The sequence below is a fragment of the Caloenas nicobarica genome, chromosome 6, assembly GCF_036013445.1.
Source record: "Caloenas nicobarica isolate bCalNic1 chromosome 6, bCalNic1.hap1, whole genome shotgun sequence".
NCBI classification, from domain to species: Eukaryota; Metazoa; Chordata; class Aves; order Columbiformes; family Columbidae; genus Caloenas; species Caloenas nicobarica.
In genome coordinates, this window is record NC_088250.1 from 30,250,387 (window position 1) to 30,275,168 (window position 24,782).

Sequence of the window (24,782 nt, forward strand, 5' to 3'; positions counted from 1 at the left end):
CCTCAGCACAATACGTAAATCCTCCTGCTCTCCACCCACTGATGTCCCAATTGCTGTGAACTTAAGTATGTTTAGCTAATTTGTGTGATGCATTTTTATAATTGAAAAGCCTGGGCTATTTTGGGCAGCTGGCAGGTGCTGTACCCTTTGCTGACAGCTTTCAAATGGTACTGGTTTGAAGAAAAGCAGTGTCAAAGAGCAACATTTCATATCATTGCATGGAAACATAAATCCATTCCCTTTTCTCAGATTTTTTTTTTTTGCCACATTTGCTAATGATCATAGATATTTCTGAGGTTTTGTCCTCCACAGCTCCGTTTTTCTTCCTGCTTTTAACCTGCAGTGTAGTCAAAATGTTGAAACTTTGACATGGTGATAATTTCCTTAGCAACAGCCAGTGTTGTCAGCAACGCAGGTTTGATTTTAACTGTAGGATCCAGCCTGGGGCTGGATTTGCTGGGCTGCAGGAGACTGCGAGCAGCAGTAGGCTCAGGGTCTGTGTCTGGGTAGGTGTACACCTTCTCTCCCGGCGTGCCTGCTTTTTTAGCAGCTGCAGACATCCCTGTACATGCTAGACAATGAAGAAGGATTTAAACAGAATGGAGGGTTTTGAAAGCAGGTACTGGGGTCAGAGGATAAAAATGATTTCTCTCATTTTTTCGATTGAAACAAGTATTCTGAAGAGTTGACTAGATTTACAGTTTTCTTTATTCTCCTGTAACCAGACAAGAAGTGGTAGTCCCTTGATTACCAAGTTTGGACTAGTTTGCTGTGTTATTTTTCCCCATTATTTCTGTTGCTGGCTGAATTCAGTAGCTGGATAAACCTTTAAGTTTGTATTTGACCCTTCTGAAGTCCTGTGATATCTAAGAACTCCTTGGAGCGCACTGCTACGGCTGATACCCAAACCAGGGTCTTTTTGTTAAAGAGAATTGCAGCTGCTCAGTAAAGGTAGATATTTGCTCCACTTAACTATCTTGGATGGTTTAGTTGCAGATCATCCTCCCATCCCCGCGTATCCCTGGTGGTAGGAGAGAGATGGGAGACCCCCTAGAGATCCCTTCCAGACCTGTTGTCTGTGAATGTCCCTCTCTGAATGCTAGTATTTCTCACACTGTTCCATTAGATGGAATATACGTAACTGCTCTTGCCTGTAAGGAGAGGGATAGTGATGTTTGCCAGCAGTCTCTGTGGAAGGAGCGAAAAGTTTGTACTTTGAGATGCTTCTGAGAAGCTTTTAAAATTGCTGATTTTTGACCCCAGTGATCCCAAAGAATAATTAAAGAAACTAGCAAACCACTGAGAAGAGGTGATCCTGATTGTTGGATGTGGATTGTCAGAAAAAAAAAACAACAGTAGCAGCTAACCTCTGACAGTTAGAGATTAATGCATAAGCCACTTGAACATTGCAGTCAGTTTTAAGATTATATGCAGCATTGGTCTTCCTCTACTGCTTATTGAATTACTTGCTGCTAAATTCAATGTGGAATTGAAGCACAGAGGGAATCAAAATAAGAGGAAAGAAGTGGGGGTTTTATTTATTTTTTTTTTATTGGATTACTTGTACATCTCCTATGGTGTATGTAGAGCGAGGCTTCCTAGTTCTTAAAATGTTGGTAGCATTATCTGTTTTATCAAGTAAGCTGTGCGGTATCAGCCTGTAAGGTGATGTTTGTAAGGCGGGAGAAGGCAGTTAGCTGAACAGATGGGGTGGATTTCGTCATGGACCAACCTAGTGGAATAGTGCTGCCATTAGCCTAATTGAGGTAGGAGGCTATGAGGGTGGAAGACATTCTTTAGACATACATACCTAACCCATCTGGCGTAAAATCACGTCATCGAAGCAGGAAATTATAGAAAATTACTAGTGGATAAATGACACTGCCTTTTCTAATACATCTTTTTTAGTAGCTGTGCTGAAATCCCTTTTGAAAAGAGCAGTTGCACTGGTAATTGTGCCATGTGAGCACTGCCCAAAGCATTGTGTCTCCTTGAAAGAAAAAAAAAAAGATTAAAAAAGCAATTGTACCATCAGGTGGTATAAAGATCGTATTTCCCTCTGTGTAACAGTTCGAGTGCCCAAGGGCTGGTGGGGCTGTCCCCCCCCAGCCTGTCCGTGGGGCTTGAGGAGAGGAGGAGCACTGAGCTCTTTCTTTCTGGAATGTTTCAGCCCAAACCAGCCACCAGCAGTGACCTCCTGCGCAGAATTCCTCCTTTGCCTAAGCCACCCAGAGCTCCATTGCCAAGGCATCCGAGGGTTTGGAACCTGTTCCCTGTCATCTTCCATCTAGGGATTCTGGTGTTTCGAGTTTTGTCATTTCCCACAGGAATGAATCTTGACAATTAACTGTGTCCTGAATGAAATGCAGCAGCCTCCTCACATGCTAATTGAGCGGCGTGTCTGCCAAGGGAGACTGGCAAACGCTGACAAAACAGCGATGTAAGTAGTGGTGTGATGGTGTGTCCAACAAATGCAGAAGGAAAAAACAACTCTTCCTGTATACCAAGTGTTTTCAATTGATGCCTTGAGAATTGTTCTTGTTTGGTTGTTATTTTCTGACAGATAAAAATTCTATGGCTCTTCAGCTTGACAGCTGGAAATATCACCCTGCTATAAAAACGCTTTTTTTCTATTTCTGAAAATGAGAAATGGTTTTAAAATTGTTTTTATAGTCTCCAAAATGTTTAATAGGATATACTGAATTAATTGTCAAGCATCACATTTAAATAATATGAAAATCAGCATTTGTACTGTTCTGATCTTTGTTTTTATTTTAGATTTGCAGATTTTATCAGGGGCATGCTAAAGTTTATACTGCTGCTGCTTTTATCTGGAGCAACATTAGCATCGACCTGGTTCACTCTCACCTGTCTAACTAGTGTCACTCATCTGCCTTTAACCACAGGTAAATTCCTATGATTTATAATTGGTATTGCAGGCAAATATTTGCAGTCCTAAGTCAACTACGTTATAACCTGGATTGGTATCTTTAGTAATACAGTAGTTTATCAAGACAGAGAAAAAAAAAAAGTTTAGAAAACCTCTTGAATCTGAAATGTCTTTACAAGCTTTGAATAACTTCATAAGAAGATTAAAAACTACAAAACCCAATATTAAGAACACAGAATATATATTTAAAATTGATTTGGGGACTGAATGGTTTTCTGGTTTGAGTGTTTTGGAATAACAAAGGCGAGAAATAAACCAAGAAAAATCAGGTGAATGGGAGTAGTGTTGTGTATAAGAAACAGTGACATGTCTCAGAATTTAAGGCTCAAAGCTTACATTAATTATTGGAAAGATGTGGTGCAGTTCAAACCAAAGTGACCCGTAGTGTTTTCAGCCATCAAAATCTATCCCTGCACTGTGCTGTCTTCTTTTTTGCACCTGCATGCAGGTTCAGGGAACTACTCCAGCCCAAAATTAACTCAGTCTGTGACTTCAAAAGATGAGAAAAAGCTGTTGGCAGGAGTGGGGGGAAACACTCAGAGGTCTACTGAAGCTGCCAGTGAGCTGGACCCTTAGTTGAAAATTAGCACTGCTTAGTTCTTAAAAATCTGTCCTTCACCTTACTATCTGCACCAGAGGACTGACCCACCCGTGATTCCAAGACCTTCAACAGAGTAATGAGTTACAGTAAAACTAAGCCATCAAGGCTTTAAAAAATATTTTTATTAAAGAATTCTGTAAATCCATCTTAAATAAAGTACCATCCTTGTTATAAGCAAGCTTATGTATTATAGGAGAAATGAAAATTTTTTTTTTTCCCCCATTCTTAATAAACAGTTTGGTGTGGAGAGTAGTATATAAAGTACTGGTTTACTCAAATTAACTTTGAGTTTCAGTAAGTGCCCTTGGTGCATTGCATATGTCACAACTATAAACTAAAGTGGGTACAGCAAATTGAAATACGTGATCAATTCAGGAGAAACACCATCTGGATGGATAGGTCAAATTTGTGATTTATCTTGAAATTTCAACTTTAAAAAAATTCTGCTTAAAGAAAATTTAATTTAATCAACAAACAAAACAAATTTCGTGGTGGCTATTGTCATACCAAATGAATACACTTTCGTTTTCCATCAAATCTGAAATAAATGCAGCAAAAACTTATTTCTTGTGCTTGCCTGCTTCATCACTACAAGCCTGCAGTAATGTAAATTTTTACAGTAACTCTATCCTCTGAATTAATGCAACAAGCCAAACACATAAATGTCCCTTCAAATCTATGCATAAGAATGAAGTGGCGAGGTTTCACAAGGTGAAAGTCATTATGTATGCACTCAGCAATGATCCAAAACAAAACTGATGGAGCTCTGTCTCTGACGTTATTTTATTTTTGTAAAGAACTCAGCATGCAACATAGACTCTAGAAGAATCCTTTCTTGTTTATAGCATGTGGGTTTTTGGGAAAGGTGATCCACTGTCAGGACAGAAAAGTACCTAAGGTATTTGGGATTTGATATAAAGTATCCTAAACTAATATCCTTTGATAAAAATCTAGGGGTTGGATTGTTCTTTTCATGCAGTTATCATTTCTTTTAAAATGGATGATTCCTTAGATTCAGTTGTAAATTATATTTTGGAGTTTTCTGTCTGTGCTGTTCTTATCAATGTCACTGTAAATGTTGGACCCTTTTTCATAAAACATAAGCTTGTTTTGGATAGAAATGCCAGCAATATGATGCATTCCTCAAAAAAGGCAATCTAAAGTATCAGGGCCTAATGTGCAGCTACCAAATAAGATCTCTTTTTTCTTCTGTGTCATACTGTTTAAATTTCATACGTAGGTGGAGGGGGCTTCATATCAGCCTTTTCTCATTAAAAGTTCGTATAAAATAGATGTAATGTGCCTGTTCAATTTAGAACCTTGTGCACAGAAAAGCGGTGCTATATCTTTATGAAATATGCTCTTATGGATGAAAACACACAAGCTATTTAAGCTAATTTATAGGACTTCATGCTAGATTATTCCTCAATGTAATGATGCAATATGATGATAACCTCTGCATTCCACAGTAATTGGGAGAAATGGTACATTTGAATTGATTTGGATGAACTTTTTTTTAAAAATTATTTTAATTAAAAGTTTGAGATGTAGAGTATATTAGAGTATAAATGTAGGAGGTCAGATGCAGGCCATGGGCTGGCAGCTTTGGTAAGTGATTTGAGGTGGCTGGTTAAGGTGGAAGCCACTCTGCATGCTCAGTGCTGACAGTGGACCTCCAGATATGGACCTCCAGGTAGTTGTTCTCTCTGTGTTTTTGTAGAGCTGGAAGATGTGCAGAATGAATGCAGCCATCATTGTGGTTTTGTTTGGGGTTGGTTTGTTTGTTTTTGTAGTAGAGGTCCATGGAACGCTTTGTATCCTGGAGCTACTTCGCAGGCATCACTGAACAGCTGCTGCAAAGCAGGGGTTGTTGTGTTATTGCGGGCAATGGGGTTTGATGTTGGCAGGAGGTGGGTAGACTCCTCAACTTGTTCCTGTCCTGTGGCAAAGAGCTTGTTGGTGCTACGGAGCCAGTGGTGGATCTCAGTCCACACTTTCAATGATACTCAACTGCTGAGGCAGAGCACTTAGGGTTGTGGAAACTTGTGGGGGTGTACATTTGATCTTGCAAGCAGATTTTCCCTTCCAACCATCTAGCTCCCATTCCGAGAGGGGCCTCCCCCTCCTCTCTTGTCCTGCCGCTGATGTTGTTTTCTTGAACCCTACAAAACCACAAGCATTGCCATCTTCAGCAATACCTGGAAACTGCTGAAATATCTGTGTGACCTGATGGGCTGCTGGACAGGACAGTCATTTTGATGAGGAAGGAGAATACCTCATGGGAGTCTTGGTACTGGCTCAGGTGTTAAGGCAGGCTTCACCCTAGAGATGAAGGCTGGTTAGAGAACATCGTCATCCTCTTCATCTCACCTGACAGCTGCTTGATCCATGAATCAAGTTCGCATCCATAGGTAGACCTTGCCAGTCATTTCCCCAGGTCCAAAACTAGTATTTTCTTTTAGCATGTGGACATTGTGTGGCATACGTGCTCCGTCTCCTTCTCTTCTGAAAACGCTCTGCCTGGCTCCCACCTGGTCTCCAGAGCGAGCAGTCAGGTGGGTACATTTGCGTGGAAGCAGGCTTTTGAAATGCTAAAAAGATGAGAGTTTGGCCAGTTATTCACCCCAGAGAGAAGGGAAGAAAATCTCTAAAGATTTGTTTTTAAAATAGAAACAAACCAACCCCCCTCTTTTAATCAGAATTCTTTGTAGCAGCTATAGTGATATCTGGTTTAGATACTGGGGGAGGAATTGTATTTGAAAAAATGGTCACGGCAAAATGGTTTTTCCTGCACATGTTAGTATAATATTCTCCTAATTCCTTGTAAATAGGCACAACATCATTTAAAGATATTTCCTACAAAATGTAATTACTTAAAATGGAGACCTTTAATGCAGATATTAAAAATCAATGACTGCTTTGTGTTTTCTTTAAATGATACTGTTTAGCATTGTTTGTATTGTGTAATGCCTGCATTGCTCTTTCATTATCATAATATGCTCCATTTTAACTCCTGCCAAGACAAGTTTTCTGTCATTTGCTGACTTCTTAATGTATCTCCAAAAGATTTTATAAAAAGTGTATTCAGAGTCATGTGTATGAACTATAACTGCCAGTGTGGAGAAAAAAAAGAAAGCAAGGCAAAATAATGATACAGTGCCATCATAGCTACTATATCATCTGTCTAAAACACCTCTCATCAGCTAATCACAGCTCTGAAAATCCCTTGATTCTGGAATTGGTTTATATTTTAAGCAAGCTTGAATTTTCTTTTAAAAAAATTTAATTTTAATGTATATTATTTGCATTTTCCAGCAAGTTTCAAAGACGATTTTATGTACACATTAGGCATTAAAATAGTTTTCTCCATTGAATTCCCAATGCAGCTGCTGATCTGTTTCTCTGTGCCAAGTCCATTGTTAGTTTGCTTTGTACTGAACTTCATTATGTGAATTTATGTACAATGGGATACTTTGACCCAAAATAATTGTGTAAGGCATCATAATGCCAGTTTCAGTATCTTTCCACTTTCTATTGCTGGTAGTATCTCTGGATACAAATACTAGCATTTTCCAAAAATTAATATGCAATGCTGGTTGCTCACAGCTCAGATTGAATGTTTTCAGCTTAGCATATCAAGAATATTCTAATATTTGTCAGCACGTTCAGCAAAATGTTGCTTTAAAAAATGTGTTCTAGTGCTGCATGGCAGATACTCTGAATATAGTGGCAACTCCAGGAGTTGGTAATTATATTTAGGTTAAGCAGCCTACACTTTATTTTCAGGTTCCACAGATTGAACATTATAAACACATCTGTCTTCTGTCGTCATCTGCAAAGCACAGTATTGAAGAAGAGAGATGTTAATTATTCAATACTGATTGTTTTATCCTTTGAGTTTAATTTCTTTACTATATACAAGATATACTTGATAAGTATAAGGCAGGGGGACCCAGAGGATAAAACAGTGGCCTGAAAGCATTTATTTTTGTAGCTTCAGCATTAACCTGCTTATGGCTGTGGGCAAATCATTACCTCAAGTCCTGTTGTGCTTTTCCCATTCATAAGATGGGAATAATGTCTTCCTGAAGGCTTCTGTAAATCCACAGATACAGTAGTGCTTAAAGAACTAATTTAAGGGGTTTATTTAAAAACAGTTTTAAAACCCAGTGTTAAATAGGGTACAATGCTTGAAATTTGGGAGGAACATTACAGGGATGAATATATATAAATCCGGCCACTTTAAATATCTATCGATAGCAAGCCTCAAGTATTGTATGATTTCCAGCTCCCTTCCCCTCCTTTTTTTTTTTTTTTTTTTAAGTCTCATGGCTCACTCAGTAATTTCTTCACTTTTTAGTTCTCCAAAGTGATTGCTTTGCTTTCAAAGCAAGTTCCACTTGCTTTTCTCTTGGGAAGTGTACAGAACAAATCCAGTTTGATCAGATTTTTGGTTACTTTCATAACTATATAATGAGATAAGTATTTGATAAGAATTTGATCAGTGCATGCTGGAATGGAAATCCAGGCAATGAAACATATTGCACTGCACCACAGGGACATCCTTCTCTCAGGTTTTTTGTTCCTATAAGTGAATTATAGTAAAAATTACTGTCTTACCTTGAGAGAGTTACATTTCTCATGGACAAATTAAGGAGGACTTCTTCCGTGACTATTCTTACCATGACCAGTAGCAAGAATTAAATCATATGGAAGTTCCCTTCCACTTTACTAGTCTTTAGAGGGTTTGATAGGAACTAACTTTGAATTGTTTAGATCATTTGTGGGGAAACTAAAGTGCTAAAGTCAACAAAACATCCATCCATATGAGGCATTATACTTCATTTTGGCATTTGGGATGCTGTTTTAATGGGCAATAACAAAATGCACTAGATCCCTGTAGGTTTCACTTTCAATTGTGTGTTGCACCCAAGAGAACGTGTTCAGCTGTATTTACTTTCCTGTTTATCCATATGAAATTTCTGGGAGTCTTGGCTCAGTTTGTCTAAGAGAACTGTTACAAAATGTACAGAGTTCAAGGATTTTGGAGGAAGATACTGTACCACCTGCCAGCACTTGATACTGCTCTGGAGTATCTGCATTTCTTTTGTAAAGTTATCTGCAAAATACCTTTTTAGAAAAAAAGAAATAGTAATATTTCATATAATTTTTAAAATCAGCCAAAGTGTACGTGCCAACGGGTTGATAAGAACTATTTACATCAGTGGAGGTTCTGCCATTAGTTGCATTCGGGCTTGGGTTGGGGTCTGTAGTTATACATTCAACGATGGTATAATCTGAGAATAAATTGCTGAAAATGCTGCAGAATATCCTGGGAAGTTCTAGGAACTTGTCTGGGTGTCAGAGATACTTGAGACTCCTGCTGTGTTGCAAGCTCATCTGGGGACACCAAGTGCATGCCATCATTTAAATCACGTCCCTGTTTGAATTCCTGTTTTTTTTTTTTTTTGTTTTTTTTTTTTTTAATTGGTATAAAGCTTTTGTCACAGCTTGTGGCTTGGAGATAAGGAAGTCTGTTTCTAGGATATGGGCATGGATTTGCCATCTGGTAGCTGAAGACTTGCAGGGGATAAGAAGCCAGGAATCAACCTAACTTCTTATTGCTCCTTCTCCTCTTTGTGCTAAGCCACGGTATCACCAGCAGTCCCCAGCTTCATCTGACTGGGCACATCCTCAGAGCTGGTATCAATACACGTTTCATTCCTCATGTCCTTCCTGGCCAGGAGGAGACCGAGCGCTGGGGAGCAGCAGGGGCTGCCTCACACCTCAAGCGTGAATGTGACCTGTCGGAGCCTGGTGCTCTGAACATGACCTGTCGGAGCCTGGTCTGAGCCTCCTGCCGCTCCAGAACAGTTCTCCGAAGCAGCTGTGCTTCAGGTGGGGGTTTTGCCTTTCCTGATCTTTTTGCGGTGGGCCAGCCCGTGAAATAGCTGCTTAATTCACACAAACATCTTGAAAACATGACATCAGTTGAAGTCATTTAAAGAAACCCAGCCCAGTTCCATTATTTATTGCTGCCCACAGCTGCCACTGTCTCGGGTACATGACTTTGTGCAGAGCTTCATAAGCACTTAATTCCTTTTCCTAAGAAAAAGTGATTTCAAAAAAAATTTCTTTTTTTTTATACTAACAGCATGACACACTTCCCCAGCATATGCCTATCCCATCTAGTTGTTTGTCCTTGTTAGGCTTTAAGACATAATGTTAGCTTCTTGGTAAATCTTTTTTTTTTTTTTCTTCAGCACTTTCACATCCTTATATTCATTTCCAATGACTGTCATCAAGATTGTCTTAATTGAAAAAAACATTCACTGCAACTTTAGCAGCTGTTTTTCTACAGCATAAAATCATGGTAATTGTGTTCGTTCAACGCAAGGTCGCTGTAATGCAAAGTAAATGGTCTCTGTTAATAGGTGATATTCTCCCTGCTACAGTATCTTGTTACCCATGAGCTGGAATATGAGCTGTGCTATTTAGCGTATGAAATAAAAGGAAAAAAAATACTTTCGAACTCTTAGTTGACTTCTTCCTGTAACTTATTTTTCTGAAACTGCCTATTTTATCCTTGACTTTCTGTTTAGTTGACCAGTTGCATTTATGACTTAATCGAAGCTTATTTGTACAGCACTCAGGCAGACCCTGAATGATTTCCAGAAATATGAAATAATTTTTTTACATCACTACAGTATGTACCCATTAAGGGAGAACCCCGTGGGCTTTCAGATGTGTACATCTCCTTCACTTTCAGAGCCGCTTTTTGAGGTTTACCAGCTAAAGCTGTCATTTCTGTTCGATCTTAGAGTTTAAATTGGCATCTGCTGGACGCTGTGTTCTGCCTGTGCTTTTGCCTTGACGTTTTCTCTTATTAGTTTCCAAATATGTGTGTGCATATACATACAGCTTGTTTTAGAAGTATCGTCTGTGATCTCAGCAGGGGTTTTGTCACTGCTGTTCAGCTGGCAGTTTTTAGTTTACATGTGTGAGGCAGGTAATAAATACTGCGGGGAAAACACCAGGTATCGCTGAGGCTGCTTTGCTCATGGTAGTACGGAAGCGTGAGTTGTGTGCCGGTGGGTGGGTTTGCTAAATGTGTGAGTAAGCAAGCTGTAGTGACAAGGAAATATAAGGAGGTAATTTCTAAAGTACGGAGTTTTTGTGCTTACTTGCTTACAGTCTAGTCTTCTTAATACAATTTAGTAAGTGATGAGCAGTGATGTAATTCAACTAGCATATTTTAAACTAGCAAATTCATTTTGAAGGCTTCTGTTTGTTTAATGGAAACCTTTGCATTGAGTATATTGACTAAAATTTGAAGTCTTGATCTTTTAAATCGCTGCTAATCTTAGATGCCGTATTTTTGCCTTCACTTCAAGTGAATCTAAGATTTTGGAAATTATACTTCTAGAGATTGTTTTCAGAGGCGCATGATTCCCCTTTCCTGGCTGTTGCTGTTTATGGAAGAGGTTTCGTTCTCCCTGCAGAGGAGTCGCTTCTGGTGCTTTCTATGCAGCTCTACTTTTGATGGTGCTCATTGTGGCTTTCAGCAACTTCATTACTATATTCACTGTTTGGGTTTCTAACACAGAAATTACTACTGGCTATTATCTTTTCTTTGGCGAAAGTTTTGAAAATTTTATCAAGAAGCTACGCATAGTTATCTATAGATGCCTTTGAGTGTAACAAGGTGAAGATGTTCATTTGTCTTGAGATATATTTCTGTTTCATGTATGTGTTGGTTTCTCAAGCCAACACAAAAATATCCAATTCAATGCTTGGATTTGCTGGCTATATCCTATAGCAGTTAGAGACAGTTAGAGCAATATGCAGTTGTGTTTGAGGTAAACAGGAATTCAGAGAGACATTCATGAAATTTTAAATACTGGTGGGGGCTTGCAGCAAAAATCTATGGATCTTGTAAGCAGGGAATCAATTCTTCAGTGTTAACTGCAAGAGCCTATTAGGAAGAGCATCCTCATACTGGTTTGTTTTTTTTTCCTTGCCCTCTGAGAACGCTTGAACATACCTGGCATCCATTTCTCTGACTCTTATTCTGCAGTTTATAATAAGAGAATTTGAGAACTGAAAAAGTTATCGTGGTTTATTTGTTCTTTTTTTTCCTTTCTTTTTTTCTGAGCAACTCAGAACATTCTGGTGTATTAAGAACCAGTGGGGGCCAGCTGTCCCTCCTGAAGTCGTGCCATCTGTATCATCATCTTTACGGCTGAATCTTCTGTCTTCTTTTTCCTGTCCAGGCAAATCCTCTGTAGAGACAGAAATATGTCTTTGTGCATTGGAAGCAAACCACATCAAACAGAGGATCTGATAGATAGCTCTTTCTGCTTCTTAATGCCTTTATCTCTTTTCCATGATTCTTCACGTTTTAAGAAACAGTGATTGATTGATTGATTGATTTTTAAGCTGGAAATTTTCTGCTTCCTGAGTTTTCTCAATTGACAGACTGACTAATACTTAACAGAAGATGAAGCAAAGCATTTTCAGTTTTCCCCTTTCCAAGACAGAAGAACGTAAATTAAACCGAAAATGCAGGTTTTATTTTATATAAACATATATATCCATATGAAAAAAAATTGTCTAAGGCATTTGTACCATACTGCAGTGAAAAGATGCTATAAATAATTTCCCTGTGACTTGGTAACACGTTTGCATCTGAAAAAACTTCCGGTACATTTTCTTGCCATTTAGGTGGAAACTTCAGAAAATATTCCAGATTTTTTTTTCTCTTTTTCCCCCCAAGCCTTTTAATAATTTCATTATACTTACTACTTGATCAGTAACCTCAGGTTGTTGAGGCTGCAGGTCAGGAAATCTTCCCCTTCTCAAGACATCACTTAGCAAAGACTTATTTACATTTCTGAATAGGTACTAAATTCTTCTGAAGTTTTCTTTTTTTCAGAAATAGATGTAATAGGTTTATTAATAGATAATGGGGCATATTGAGCGTCTTTCAAGATACTAAGCACTGTACAGTATTTGGTAGTGTCAGAAATTGTAGAACAAAATATCTGAGGCTACCGAAGAAGTGTTTGTATTCTTCTATTGATTCATCCAAGAAAAATAATTTGTTGTACAGTGGCGGATAATCTGAATTATCAAATACATCCCCTTCCTGCCAGGCGCTGGGTGCCCTTCATTTCCTTTTGAAGCCAAAAGGGATTCAACGCGTTGCAGCTGAGGCCGTGATGAATACTAATGTCTTGATATCTGGTAGATCATTAGCATGCATTTGTAAAGTGGAAGCAAAATTAGTTTTGACCTTTAGAGCCAAGTCAAAGGGTTAATTCACGTCCATTTCCAATTTGGTGCATTAATTGCTCACTGTCTTAATTGTGTATAGGACAACAGGTTCTCTTCTATTTCAGAGGTAAATCAAACTGTAGGTGATACTTTGCATTCATAATTTTGTTCTGTTTGTTTTACTTAAAAATGAATTCCAAATCACTGAATGTGTCTTCATGGGTTCTGTTAAAAAAAAAAAAACAACTTTTTTTTTTTTTTTCAAAGTTAATGGCTAATTCTGCCTAAAACTAGTGGGATGTGATATACTTCATGGTACACAGAGGATAAAAATAAGTTTGTGTATTTCTCAGTTACTCAAGTATTAGTATTCTTGGCAACTTTGAATAAGACCAAAAAATGCCAGCGTGAAGTTAATAACTGTTTTTGGTTTTTTTATAGCTACACTGTACACATCCTGCATTTTGCTGGGTATATTCCTCAACAGCAGCGTACCAATATTCTTTGAGCTCTTTGTGGAGACAGTCTACCCTGTTCCAGAAGGAATTACCTGCGGAGTTGTCACTTTTTTGAGTAATGTGTTTATGGGAGTGCTTTTGTTTTTCCTCACATTTTACCATACAGGTAAGAAATATAAGCTACTTTGAAAATATATTTCTCCATGAAGACCAGGATTTGCGCTTACAATTTCTGTTAATAATCAAATGTTTGAATCTCCGTATGTATTATAGTAGCAAAGGAAAATAACTTTAATTGTTCTTTTCTGTATGCATGCTAATAAAAATGAAATGCTGTAGTGCACCATGTGTATAGTCGTAGTCTACTTAGAATTTGTAGCCAGGAACCATCAAGATACACACTGCCATCGTAATTTTATAAAGACCTGGGTAGTGTGACCATTAATAATGTTTGTATCTGTGAGTGTTCAGAACCACAGTAAAACTCATCCAGTCTCGTGCTTTGGGGTATCACTGTGTTGCCCAGGAGGGGCAGAGCAGAAATGCCCCATTGATGCTCAGCTCTGTTCAGTGGGTTGGACATCCCATTGCAGGGAAGAGAGCATCTCCTGACCACTGCTCAAAGGCGAAATACTAATTTCTTTAGATAATCTAGTGGCCTACTGAGGCAGAACAGTATTTTGTTTGATATTTTCATCACCTTCTTCAGACTTTCTCCTCATCTCTGGAGTATCATTTGCTTCCATATAATTCATAATTGTAATTTTCAACTTGCTGTTTAGTAGACTATAATATACATTATTACTCTAAGCTGTAAAATAAGAACGCATCTTGCTTTAAGAGGGAAATGGTCCTTATTAATGGTTTTCAAAGATGCAGATTTTTGGTTTGTGTTTTGTTGTTGTGGTAAACGTTTGATGCAAGATTTGTAAAGCAATGTTTTGCTTTGGAAGCATTAGAAATTGCAGGCTCTTATATAGTATCATGAGTGCGTGTACTTCTTAAGATGGTGTGTTTTATAACAAAGAGGAGACTGACAAATTTCAGAATGAACTGTGCTTGAAATTATGAAGGTTACAGCCTGGGAACAATTTTCAGTGTGGTTTGTGTGTCTTTCTGCCAGGGAATTGCAAGCAGGTTGACAATCCCATTCCAAATTGTGGTCTGTGGATACAAACTGAGAGAAATGAAGTTTTTTTGGTTTTGTTGTTGTTGGGGGGAGGGGGGGTGGTGGCTTGGTTTGTTTTTTTTTGTTTGTTTGGGTTTTGGTTTTGTTTTGGTTGGTTGGTTTTTTACTGTCATTGAACCGCATCATTGTAAAATCTGGATTCCATCCCTGCTAGCCTCAGATGGAGTGATATTTAGTCTTTACATTTTAAAGAATGCTTTTACGATTAATACTAATTGGTGTGAACTCTGTTCTCATAGGCTATTATTTCCAACATTTACACCTGAATTGAAAAGATTATGCAGAATATTCTGTGAATTTCCAGTGTTCAGAATTAATAATTGAGGATGCGATACAGTGTCTCATTTCTGACTGAAGAATTATGATAAAGTGAACTCTTTCCCTCATAAACAGGGTCCCTATTTAGAGCTATTTTTTGTCTCTAGTATTTCTTTCTCTAGCAGGTATCTGTAAATGCAGGTAAGGATAAACCTGAAATTAGCATATCCATACACTTGGAGTATTTTCCGTAGCTCTTCAAAGGAAAAAACTTTAAAAGTAATTTGTGGTTAGGATGATCCATTCTCCATGACGCAGTTTCACAAATGATCGAAAGCACAAGAGCTCACGTGATTGCTGGGAGGGATCAATGCCAGTGGGTGCTATTGGCTCCTTTGATTAAAAAAAATCCTTTAGAAGGTAGATAATGATCTTAAACATTTGTCTTTCATTTGATTCAAATACATCTTCTAATGGGATTTAAGAAGCTTACAGATAAACCAGAACTCAGTCAAATTCATCTTGTTTCCTCAGTCTTGCTTTTTAGGCCAGATAATCTTTAGCAGTTTTAATTCCGATTTCTCTCCTTTCCTCCTCGTACTCTGGTATTGCAAAGGCTGTGAAGGAGCCAAGCCCTGGAAAGTTTCCAGTGCACGAAGATTTTGGTCCAGCTAGTGCGGTAGAGACATCAGGCTTCCTAAAGCTCAGCCTCCCTCCTAGTGCTGTGCCCCAGACCCAAAGCCGCAGCCCCCGGACACTGTTTCCATCGCCTTTTCTGCAGGGGCTTCCAAAGCAAAACCAAAAGCAAATCGACCTTTAGCTTCACGCCATGGATGCATTAGTGCCACCACTGTCACAAATTCTGGATTACAAAAGACATGAAGGATTCGCAAGTTAAATGTGGTCATTTAGGGTATTTGGGTTAAAGTCTGTTTAATCCAATTAAGCAAAGGTATTGTAAGGAAAATAATAGCAAAGCCTTTGCCTGTTGACTTCTGCCATCGCATAACATGGGCTTCTCCAAGCCTAGGAAAATTGTACTAAGGTTTTAATAAGATCACTGCCTCAGAAATCTGTAAGGGGTTTTTGTGGGGTATGGGGGTGTCGTTGAACATTACTGGGTTTGGAAGGTTAAATTTTGTGTTTTTTTTTTTTAGGCTTTCTGACTTTTGTCCTTTGTATTGTGTAATATAAATTATACTGCCTCTTTTAGCAACATAAATTACAGATTTAAGAAAGCAGCAGTGCTCAGTTCTTGATTTTGATTAACTCAAACCTTGAGGGAGAGTTTAGATTCTGTAAAAATAAATAATGATAATAAAGGAAATTTTAAAAGGAATAAATCACTATCTCAAGTAAAATTAATGTTTCTTCAGTAAATTGACAGATTTACAAAAAAAAATGTGGTGCACTTTAAAAAAAACTTAATAAAATTGCTAGTTAGTAGTCAAATATCAGACTGTAAGATTTCTTGAATGTGGAACACAGGCTTTTAAGAGCAGTACATTATGTCTAACAGCTAAGAAGAGGCTTCTGAGGAGCTGTTTGTGCAACTAGTTTTAAATTGAATTGATCGTGCTACTCACAAGTTTCTTCTGAGGAATTGGTTTTCCCTCTTCAAACCGTGTAGCAGGTTTGATTCAAAATCAAATCCTACTTCTTCTTATGCTTTTAATTTGTTTTAGTTTTCAATCCATAGAAATCAAAGAACTAATAAGTAGAGTCCTCAGAAGTGGTTCATTCTCCATTAGCAATGATAGATTCTTTTTCTTCCTGACCTTTTTGCCATGGACAGGTTGAATAAGGAGGATTAATATTGGCTGGAGGCATTGGTTAGATATATAGAGATATATAAAGATTCATATATATGTAAGGCATCCATGGAGAAGTCTCAGAGACCATGTTAACCATACAGAATTTAATAATAACCATACATAACCGCAATTTCCTTCAAAGCCACCATCGATCAAAGTTTTGATTGCTTTAAACACGTTCGATAACTCTGAGGCTGGGTCTGTTTTCTGCTTTGCAGAGTTTTCCTGGTTCAACTGGTGCCTGCCGGGGTCGTGTCTGCTCAGCCTGCTCCTCATCCTCTGCTTCCGCGAGTCCTACGACAGACTCTATCTCGACGTCGTCGTCTCTGTGTGATAACGCCGGACTGGTGAGGAGTTGGAAGAGACTGGAGTCAGCTTTGCAGTCTGCACACCTGCCTGGATTTGCACGGCTGAACACTGGAAAAACGAAGAAATTACAAGACTTAATTGTGGCTTTATTAGAAAGGGCGAGGGACAGGCTGTTCTTAACCTTCAAGGCCACCTTTATTTGTGATAAATGTGGAACTTGAGTGGTGATACTGATGCTGAAATGCACAAAGTGAATATATCTGATGTACAGGTCCTGGTCCCAGAGCTGAGGCTCTGTTTAAAAGGATGTTGATGTAGCAGTGAGATGTTCAGTTGTGTGTGTGTGTGTGTGTGTGTGTGCTGATTCACGGCTAAACACACCGGGGTACCAGTAACCTTAGGGGTCTTCTGTCAGAATAGAAATAGTGAATAATCTTTCAAAAGGAGAAAAAAAAAAAAAAAGATAAAAGGAAAAAACCCCAACTTTTTTTTAAGATCTCGCTTTGAAATCGCTATTTGTTTATATAATGAATGTCCATTAAACAGTTAAGCTAAAACGATTTGGTGCTTGTACACTACATTTGCGTTCTACTAAAGTGAGTTCTGATATAAGACGCTGGTACCAGGGTTTTTAGCCATACTAAATGTCCCACCCGATCCCTGCCATGTTGTTGGAGGTGTGTGTTGTCACCCTGGAGCACAAGTAAACGATAGCTTTAGCTGCCACTGAAACCTGGCTTGCACCCACAGTCACCTCTGAAATACCCCCTGGTTCTGTATCTCCTGAATACAGAGCACATGTGGTATCTCAGAAGTTTACTGAAGAGTCACTCTTGGTAAATGTTGGTGGTTTATAGGCTACCACTGTGTCACCTTTTCATCCCCTGTCTCCAGTATCGCCGTTTTTACTGTGAAGACCTGTTTGTGTCACTGAATACTGTGGGTGTGGATGTCCGGGTCCCACTAATTCTCTTCTGATATTCTAAGGTGTGCGTGGTTTTTAGGGTTAGTTTATGACTGAGGGTGCCTAAACAATACTGTTTGTTAATCCAAGTCTTTAAAATTATTGTTTCCTAAAACATATTTCTAGATGTTAAGGTGCCCTGATGGCGAAATGACAATGACTTTGACTTGAGAAATAACTAATGAGTTTTGGCATAATATGGGAAATAATGCCAACTCTTTTTATCAGTACTAATCTGTGGTCGTTCTGGCCCTTACTTGAACATAAATATTAAAGACACTTTGAATAGTGTTTTAACTCAATTTTAAACCTGCTAATAATTTTTTAATTCTATTCTTAGATTTCAGTTCAGCATCATTTACAGTATTTCCATGTGTGCATTCTGTGCTTTGTGTTGGGGCGTGTGTTTGTGTGTGCGTGCACATATTTATATCTATGTATACACAAATAAAACTTATATATATGTCTTTTATATATAAGTTATATAAGGGTATGTGTTTACATAGGTTTATTTTAAATAATGTCTCTGGATGGTGGTATGCCACTGCTCGTAACTAAACCAGTCATTGCCGTGAATGGAAATGCGTACCTACACTGTCTGCAACATGAATTTTTTCAGGAGGTGGATGATTTCCTACTGTAGCAATTTTATTTTATCACAGGGGGTGCATGCACGTGTTGGAGGAGGCTGGTGCGCAGGGTTCTGTGTCCATACAAGTCTGAATCAAGCGCCCTTTGCTCCTGTGCGGGGCTGTTCCCTGCCACCCGGGGTGACACCGGCACTGTAAGCTCACCCAAATAAACCCTGACCGTGGATCTGATCGTTCTGTCTGCTCTCCTTCTGCAGAGAGAACGTGCCACTGACACCTTCAACTCAGGAGTATATCCGTGCAGTAAAATAAGAGAGCTGTTCCCTGCTTTTATGTCTTTAGAGCAATGGATGTATTTACTGTAGTAACAGAAAATTGACCTAGCTCATTGCCTATATCAGCTATTAAATTATCAGTTCTGTCTTGAAACAGGCTCTTTATAGATGATGGAGATAACCTACCCTGGGATAACTAAATCAATCTAACCAGCGCATTCAGAAGCACTGGCATAATACTCTTACTGTTTTTCAGATGAATGGTATTAACTGCCCAACTTCTTTTTACTATGTTTTAGTGCCTGGAATAGTTTCAGTATCCAGTAGCTGCTGCTACCTATTGTTTTCTGAAACCAAGGATAGCTTGCCAAGAGTCTGATTGGAGTTGCATTGTCATGGCAGAATTGTAAGCTCGGATGGCTCTTCGGAGCTCTGCTTCTGCAATTTACTGTAGCTATATTAAGATTAAAATTGCACGGTTCAGGCACTGTCCCGAGTGACAGAGATTTCTAATCCTTTCACTGTTCTGACTATTTTAAGATGGAGAAGCACTTCAGGCGGTATTCAGACTATAACCTATTCTGCCTCTGTTCCAGAAAGCATCGAACAATTCAAAATGTTTGCCAGTACTGCCAGATGCAAAATCTCTGTATAGTCAAGGGAAAAGGGTGAACATCTTGTTTTAAACCTTGTTTATTGGCTTTTCCCGAGTTGGTGCAAATTGCTCAGTGCTCTCCAGAACTTCAATGCTTTGGTAAGAGTTTCTGTGTCTGTCTTGGGCACTGTGTTGTGTGGTCTTAATTACAGCCCTCGATGCCTCTGCACCAAAATAGAGACGTTACCCAGAGCTAGCATGGCGGGGCTCTGCTGGAGACCTGCGCTGGGGTTGCAGGCACCGTTCTGCAGTCAGGGTTCAACCAGAGTTCCCAGCAAGTCTGATGAAAACCAAAGCATCGCTCCCAAGTTACCTGAAGTTGTGCAGGATGCTGCTGTGTTCCACACATGCAATGTTCAGGCTTTACGGTTTTATTAGATTAGCAAGTCTGGCTCGGGACAGAGGTGGGGGTTGCAAATGTGCTTACTGAGATCTCAGAAAAATATTTTATCCTCATCTGTGCCCAGCAGCATCATCCTTCTCTGGAGGAACAGTCCATTTCAGGCCAGTAACCCAACTGCGCCTGTGGGAATGTTTTTCAGTATAGGTTATCACTAGGTGCACCTTTGGATTTTCCAAGGGTCCAAGCTGTCAGGATAACCACACTTTATTGGAAGTTAGAGACTGCAGGGAGAGCCCTCAGCAATGCTGATACAATTAGCAGTAGCACAGAACGGGCTCAAAACAGTTAATATTTCTCTTACTAATTAGTGAAAGTTCTAAGTCTATAATTTGAGTCAGCGAGCAGAGGATTTTTTATCGACATGAGACGTTACCTTGCACTGCTGCAGAGTAGCGGCCGTTGGCTGCTGCTTGGCCTATGACATGACGTGCCAGCAGAGCAGGGTGGCCTGGGAAGTTACAATATTTGCTTCTCTTTGTGGTCTGTAAGTTCACGGCCCTGAACAACATTTTTTCCAGCATTGCAGAGCCCCCTAACATACAAATAATTGTGCTAAGTTTTATACTGAATAAGCTGAGGAGGACGCTCTGTAGTGACTGGTGTCTCTTAGTAGTTCTTAGTTTTAGGTATGTGCTGCTCCTCAGGTTTCTGCTTCCTCAGTAACAACTCTCAGCTCAGCTTCCTGTGCTGCTGTTTTTACTTTTTGTGAGCTGTGCTGGCGTTCGTGCTGCTGCTGAGGAAGCTCAGGGTTGGTAGACATAGGCTCCCCGTACAGCCCTGTTTACTGTCTTTCATCACCACTGTTATCCATTAATTTCCTTTTGATTCCTTTGCCTTCCCATGTGGCTGCCCCCTCCCCTGAGCCAGAGTCCGTGCAGGAGGTACAGAGCAGAGCTTCCCCATTCCCAAGCCAATTCTAGAGGGATGGGTTGACCAACCATCTGCTTAAGATGCATAAAATAGTGATTTTTAGAAAATCATGGAAGCTGGAAGAAGGTGCAGACCCAAAGGATTTTGCATGTATGTGAGCAGATAGTTATGAGCAGACTATGACTTGCTTGAAACTTCAAATTTTAGCTCCCACACCTAGAGAGGCCAAGCTGATAGACTCTGTGTGGTACGTATTCATGTTCACAGCATCGCTGAGTTACTCCCAAGCATCTGACAGAGCTGAAATGAATGGGAGTGGGAGGTCTTTAGTCTTGGAGTGGGCTGAAAAGCCCAGGCTGTGTCTGTGTTTGCGTTGGTAACTCGGAGGAGCACAAGGCTGATGGTTTGAGTAAGGGGGTCGGGTTTCCAGAGGGCATTTCAGCGCTGAAATACTGCCTTGAGTTCATCAAATCCATATAAAATTCAAAGTTTTCTAATGACAAGGATGTTAATGCTTGGCTTATTCTGCAGTAAACTTAGTAAGTGACTGCGTAGCCTTACACTGTAATATAAACAAGCTGGATTGATTGAGATGCATACATTGGCTCTTGCAAGAAAGTGAAGTGCTATTTCATTATGGGAATTAATTGAAATATGAATGAGAATTATACAGTTTGCACAGTGGATATAACTGTCCTATAATGCTATGACAGCAGGGTTTTAATTTTTCTTCTTAATTTCTTCTGTTGGGTCACTTGCAAATATTAATAATTATCTATGACAAAAGCATTTCTATGTTTCAGTAGTCTTTTGGGGTTTTCTTTTAGACTAAGTTTGGATCATTGTAATAATTTGGCAAGACAACTGCTACACTTTTATGAGAGCATACATTAGTATTTGGTATTGATGTGGTATTTGATGCTGGTGCCAGGCATGGGGAGAGGGATGTGGTGTGTGCAGGGAGGCAGCTGCGCTCATGGGTGCGCAGTTGTGCGAGGGTAAATGCTGACCCTGCCTAAGTGAACAACTTTGTCAACTTCTGCTGGCCCAGGATGTGGGTCCCGGTGTCGGGGCTTACTCCATCGCATGTGAGAGATCAGAAGTATCGACACGGGCTTCATTCGTTTCCCTGCAGCCACTACTGCTGCAAGGCTGGGCACAGCTGGCACAGGAACATCTGTATTGCTTCCTCCAGGAGCGTCATTTCAGGCGGCGGAGGAGAATTGCCACAGAGCAGGCGGCAGCCCCGGGAAAGTCAGAAGACATCAATCCACTTACAATTTTTGCAGTTTGCGTTTCAAGACAGATGAAACTAATAGAGGAAGAAATGTAACTCTGTCCAAAGCTTTGACACGCAAAAGCAAATATTTGCACAGATGTGCTGGCTCCTGCCTTTTATTTGGGGTCGCAATGTGTTTGGAGCACTTGGTGCCCGGCCAGAACTTTAACCCCCAGCAGCACAGCGGGCGCTTTGTGCCGGTGCCGGAGGAGCGATGGGGCAGAGGGGAAGGGGAGCGCTGCAGCCGGGTGCCCAGAAGGCGCGACCTCGGTGGGTGCCTGGGTTATTGACACAAGAGGGGTGGGTGTCTTCTGCAACCCGACTTTAGCAGAGTCTCATTTTTCACTTCCTGAAGGATGAGGTTCTGATCATTGTTTTCTGTTTGTAGATGATTTGTGCCGCCGGAGCGGCTGTGGCACATGGTGTAGAGGTGCTGGTTTTCCAAGATGCAGCAGCGAGGGCAGGTGAGACTTGGTCTCTGTAATAACAGCTTCTTCTTCCACGGTCTCTCTCCCCACTGATACCTTCTTTATAACCTCACAGGTTGTAAAGTGATTTCCGTGTGTCACCACTAGCTTCCCCCATGTGATTTCACCATTTGTTATATCTGGACAGACTCGTTGCACTCACTTCATGTTGCTACATGAAGAAAATACCATGAGCAAATCCGTTTTTTTCTTTATGGGGAGCTTTTCCGTTTAGATTCGGGCCACTTCTCCAGCCTTAGTCCATCTGTTTGTAAAAGCCAAAAAAAACCACCCCAACCGTGTGTTTTCCTTTGCAGAGGGGATGTGCAGCTTTGTGTGACGCTGGGATGGGTGGCAAGAGCCTGAGCTCGGTCACAGAGCTGCTGGGGGACATGGGGAAGGGGTGCTCATGTGGGGGATGAGAGGCAGGGATGCCCCGTGTGCCTCCCCGGGCAGGGACACGCTGCAGTCGGGGCTGGGAAGCGCTTTGGGATCCTGTGAGGGATGGGAGCTGGGAAGTGCTGTGTTTAATGGGCTGCGTGTCCTCAGCCTTGAGACTTCTGTGGGGAGCACAGACCCTGGTTTTCTGTGCCTGGCCAGCATAATCCATGAGGCATAGACAGTATGTACCGTATAGATAGAAAACCCCTCTGGCAGGACAGGTTACCTTAGCAAACTGTTAGGAAATGGTTGTGTTTAGGGAAAGGATGCTCAGAGAGCCCATCTGCCCGGGGCAGTCAGGGGCTGCAGTGCCCCCAGGCTGTATCCAGCTCTCTCTGGATGCCCTGGATGTGCAATCAAAGCCACGATGTGAAAACAGAGTGGGCTTCCTCACCTGCAGCTCTCTCTCCTGCCTGCCCGACCTTTCTGCTGCCACTGGTGCCTGGGCTGAGCCAGCCCCGCAGAGCCGCAGGGCAGGCGGCCACCAGCTGCTGCCCCCAGGACAAAGGTGTATCTTCCAGATATGTGTATTTTCTCTGCCCGTGGTGTTCCCTTGGTCAAAATTTCTTTTTCCCCTACCAAGTTTAACATCTTTCGCTGCTGTGCATTTTAGGAAGAGGTACTTTATAAGGTGGAAAAAATGGCTTTTGATTATGTGGCGCACCTGATGGTTGGGGTTTTTTGAACTGTGTGAACATACAGAGGTAGAAGAGGTGTTTTACATGTTGGAGACCATCTTTGTAAACTATCCTCAACCTGTAAGGCTGTTCAATTTTACTGGAGTTTTTATGCATTTTACCTTTGTAATTTTTTAAATAATTTGATAGAATTTGATTTTAGGGCAAATTCTACTTTTTGTATGCAATATTCCAATGTGATGTATTTTTATTTTTGAGAAAATAATGTTGAAACCACTGTGTACTTGTCAACATAACACATCCACCCTGTCATTTCTTTTTAAAACTGGAATCTGACCATCAAGTGCGTGTCACTTTACGTACTGGTTGTTGCACATTAAAGAGGTTACTCAGATGTGCTGCCATCACTGTTCATTAATTGCCAGAAAATACAAGGGAATAGTTTATTTCTGCTGTAATATTGCCAAAAACTGCTGCAGATACTGCTGCAAAATGGGGTTGCTCAGTCTAAATGAACGAAGCCCAACCCAGCCAACAGGCAGATTTCCATCACTTTCAGTGGGGTTGTAGCCGAGGGTCTGGCGCTGCTGTTGGACCGAGGGTCCCCACGGGCTGGGGGTGCAGGGGGCGGGCTGGGGCAGAGGGACCCCAGCAAGCGGGGGACCGAGGGAGGGGAAGGCACTGGAGGTGCTGGTGGCCCCACTGCCCCATCACACCGTCCCGACTGATTTCACACCCCATCTCATCTGGGCTCCGGGCTCAGGATGCTGCAAAGTGGTTGGTTTTGCTGGTTCCCATCATTAGCATCTCTGTTCGGGCTTTTGGAAAGGAGATCCTTCTTAATAACCTTCCTTGTGTTTATTCTGCTTTTAATTGGAACAGACTCAACCCGGGATCTCTTGATCCATGTTTATTTTCTAGGACCAGCTCTTAAATAACGCCCTGACTACTTACTAGGGTAAGTTTAAAATAGCCTCCCATCCTATAAGTGCTGGGAAGAAATCTGTCAGCTCTCGTATCGTGGAGTATCTGGGCCCCACTATTGTTAGCAACAGTCTCTTTCCAGGCTATATATGGGAGCTTCGGGCTCCTCTTATGATACAGTTTCCAGTCGTATTTATCTTTGCAGTGTTACGGAAATCTCTGCCCTTGAGGGGATGAGAGCTGATTCCCCGTCTCAGATCTCTGGTCCATCTCAGACCCCTGCCGTAGTTTTCTGTGTTGGTGATCCCTCTATGCTCATCTTTTCTCAAAGACGTTTGTTGGTTTGTTGGGGGTTTTTTTAAATGTGGTTTTCATTTTATCTTTCCTGTTGTTGAAATCTGCCATCTCTCTGGCACATAAA

At 40.6% G+C, this 24,782-nt stretch overlaps 1 protein-coding gene across 1 annotated transcript in view; it reads left to right on the forward strand.

The window, feature by feature from the left end:
- The window catches only part of SLC49A4 (solute carrier family 49 member 4), a 71,867-nt gene extending 47,906 nt beyond the window's left edge, over positions 1-23,961 (forward strand). Inside the window, exons 7-9 of the mRNA XM_065637557.1 lie at positions 2,779-2,906; positions 13,269-13,451; positions 16,765-23,961. Coding sequence (XP_065493629.1) covers positions 2,779-2,906; positions 13,269-13,451; positions 16,765-16,880 — 427 coding nt within the window. The 3' untranslated portion in view covers positions 16,881-23,961. The remainder of the gene's footprint in view (positions 1-2,778; positions 2,907-13,268; positions 13,452-16,764) is intronic.
- The last annotated feature ends 821 nt before the right edge of the window (positions 23,962-24,782 follow it).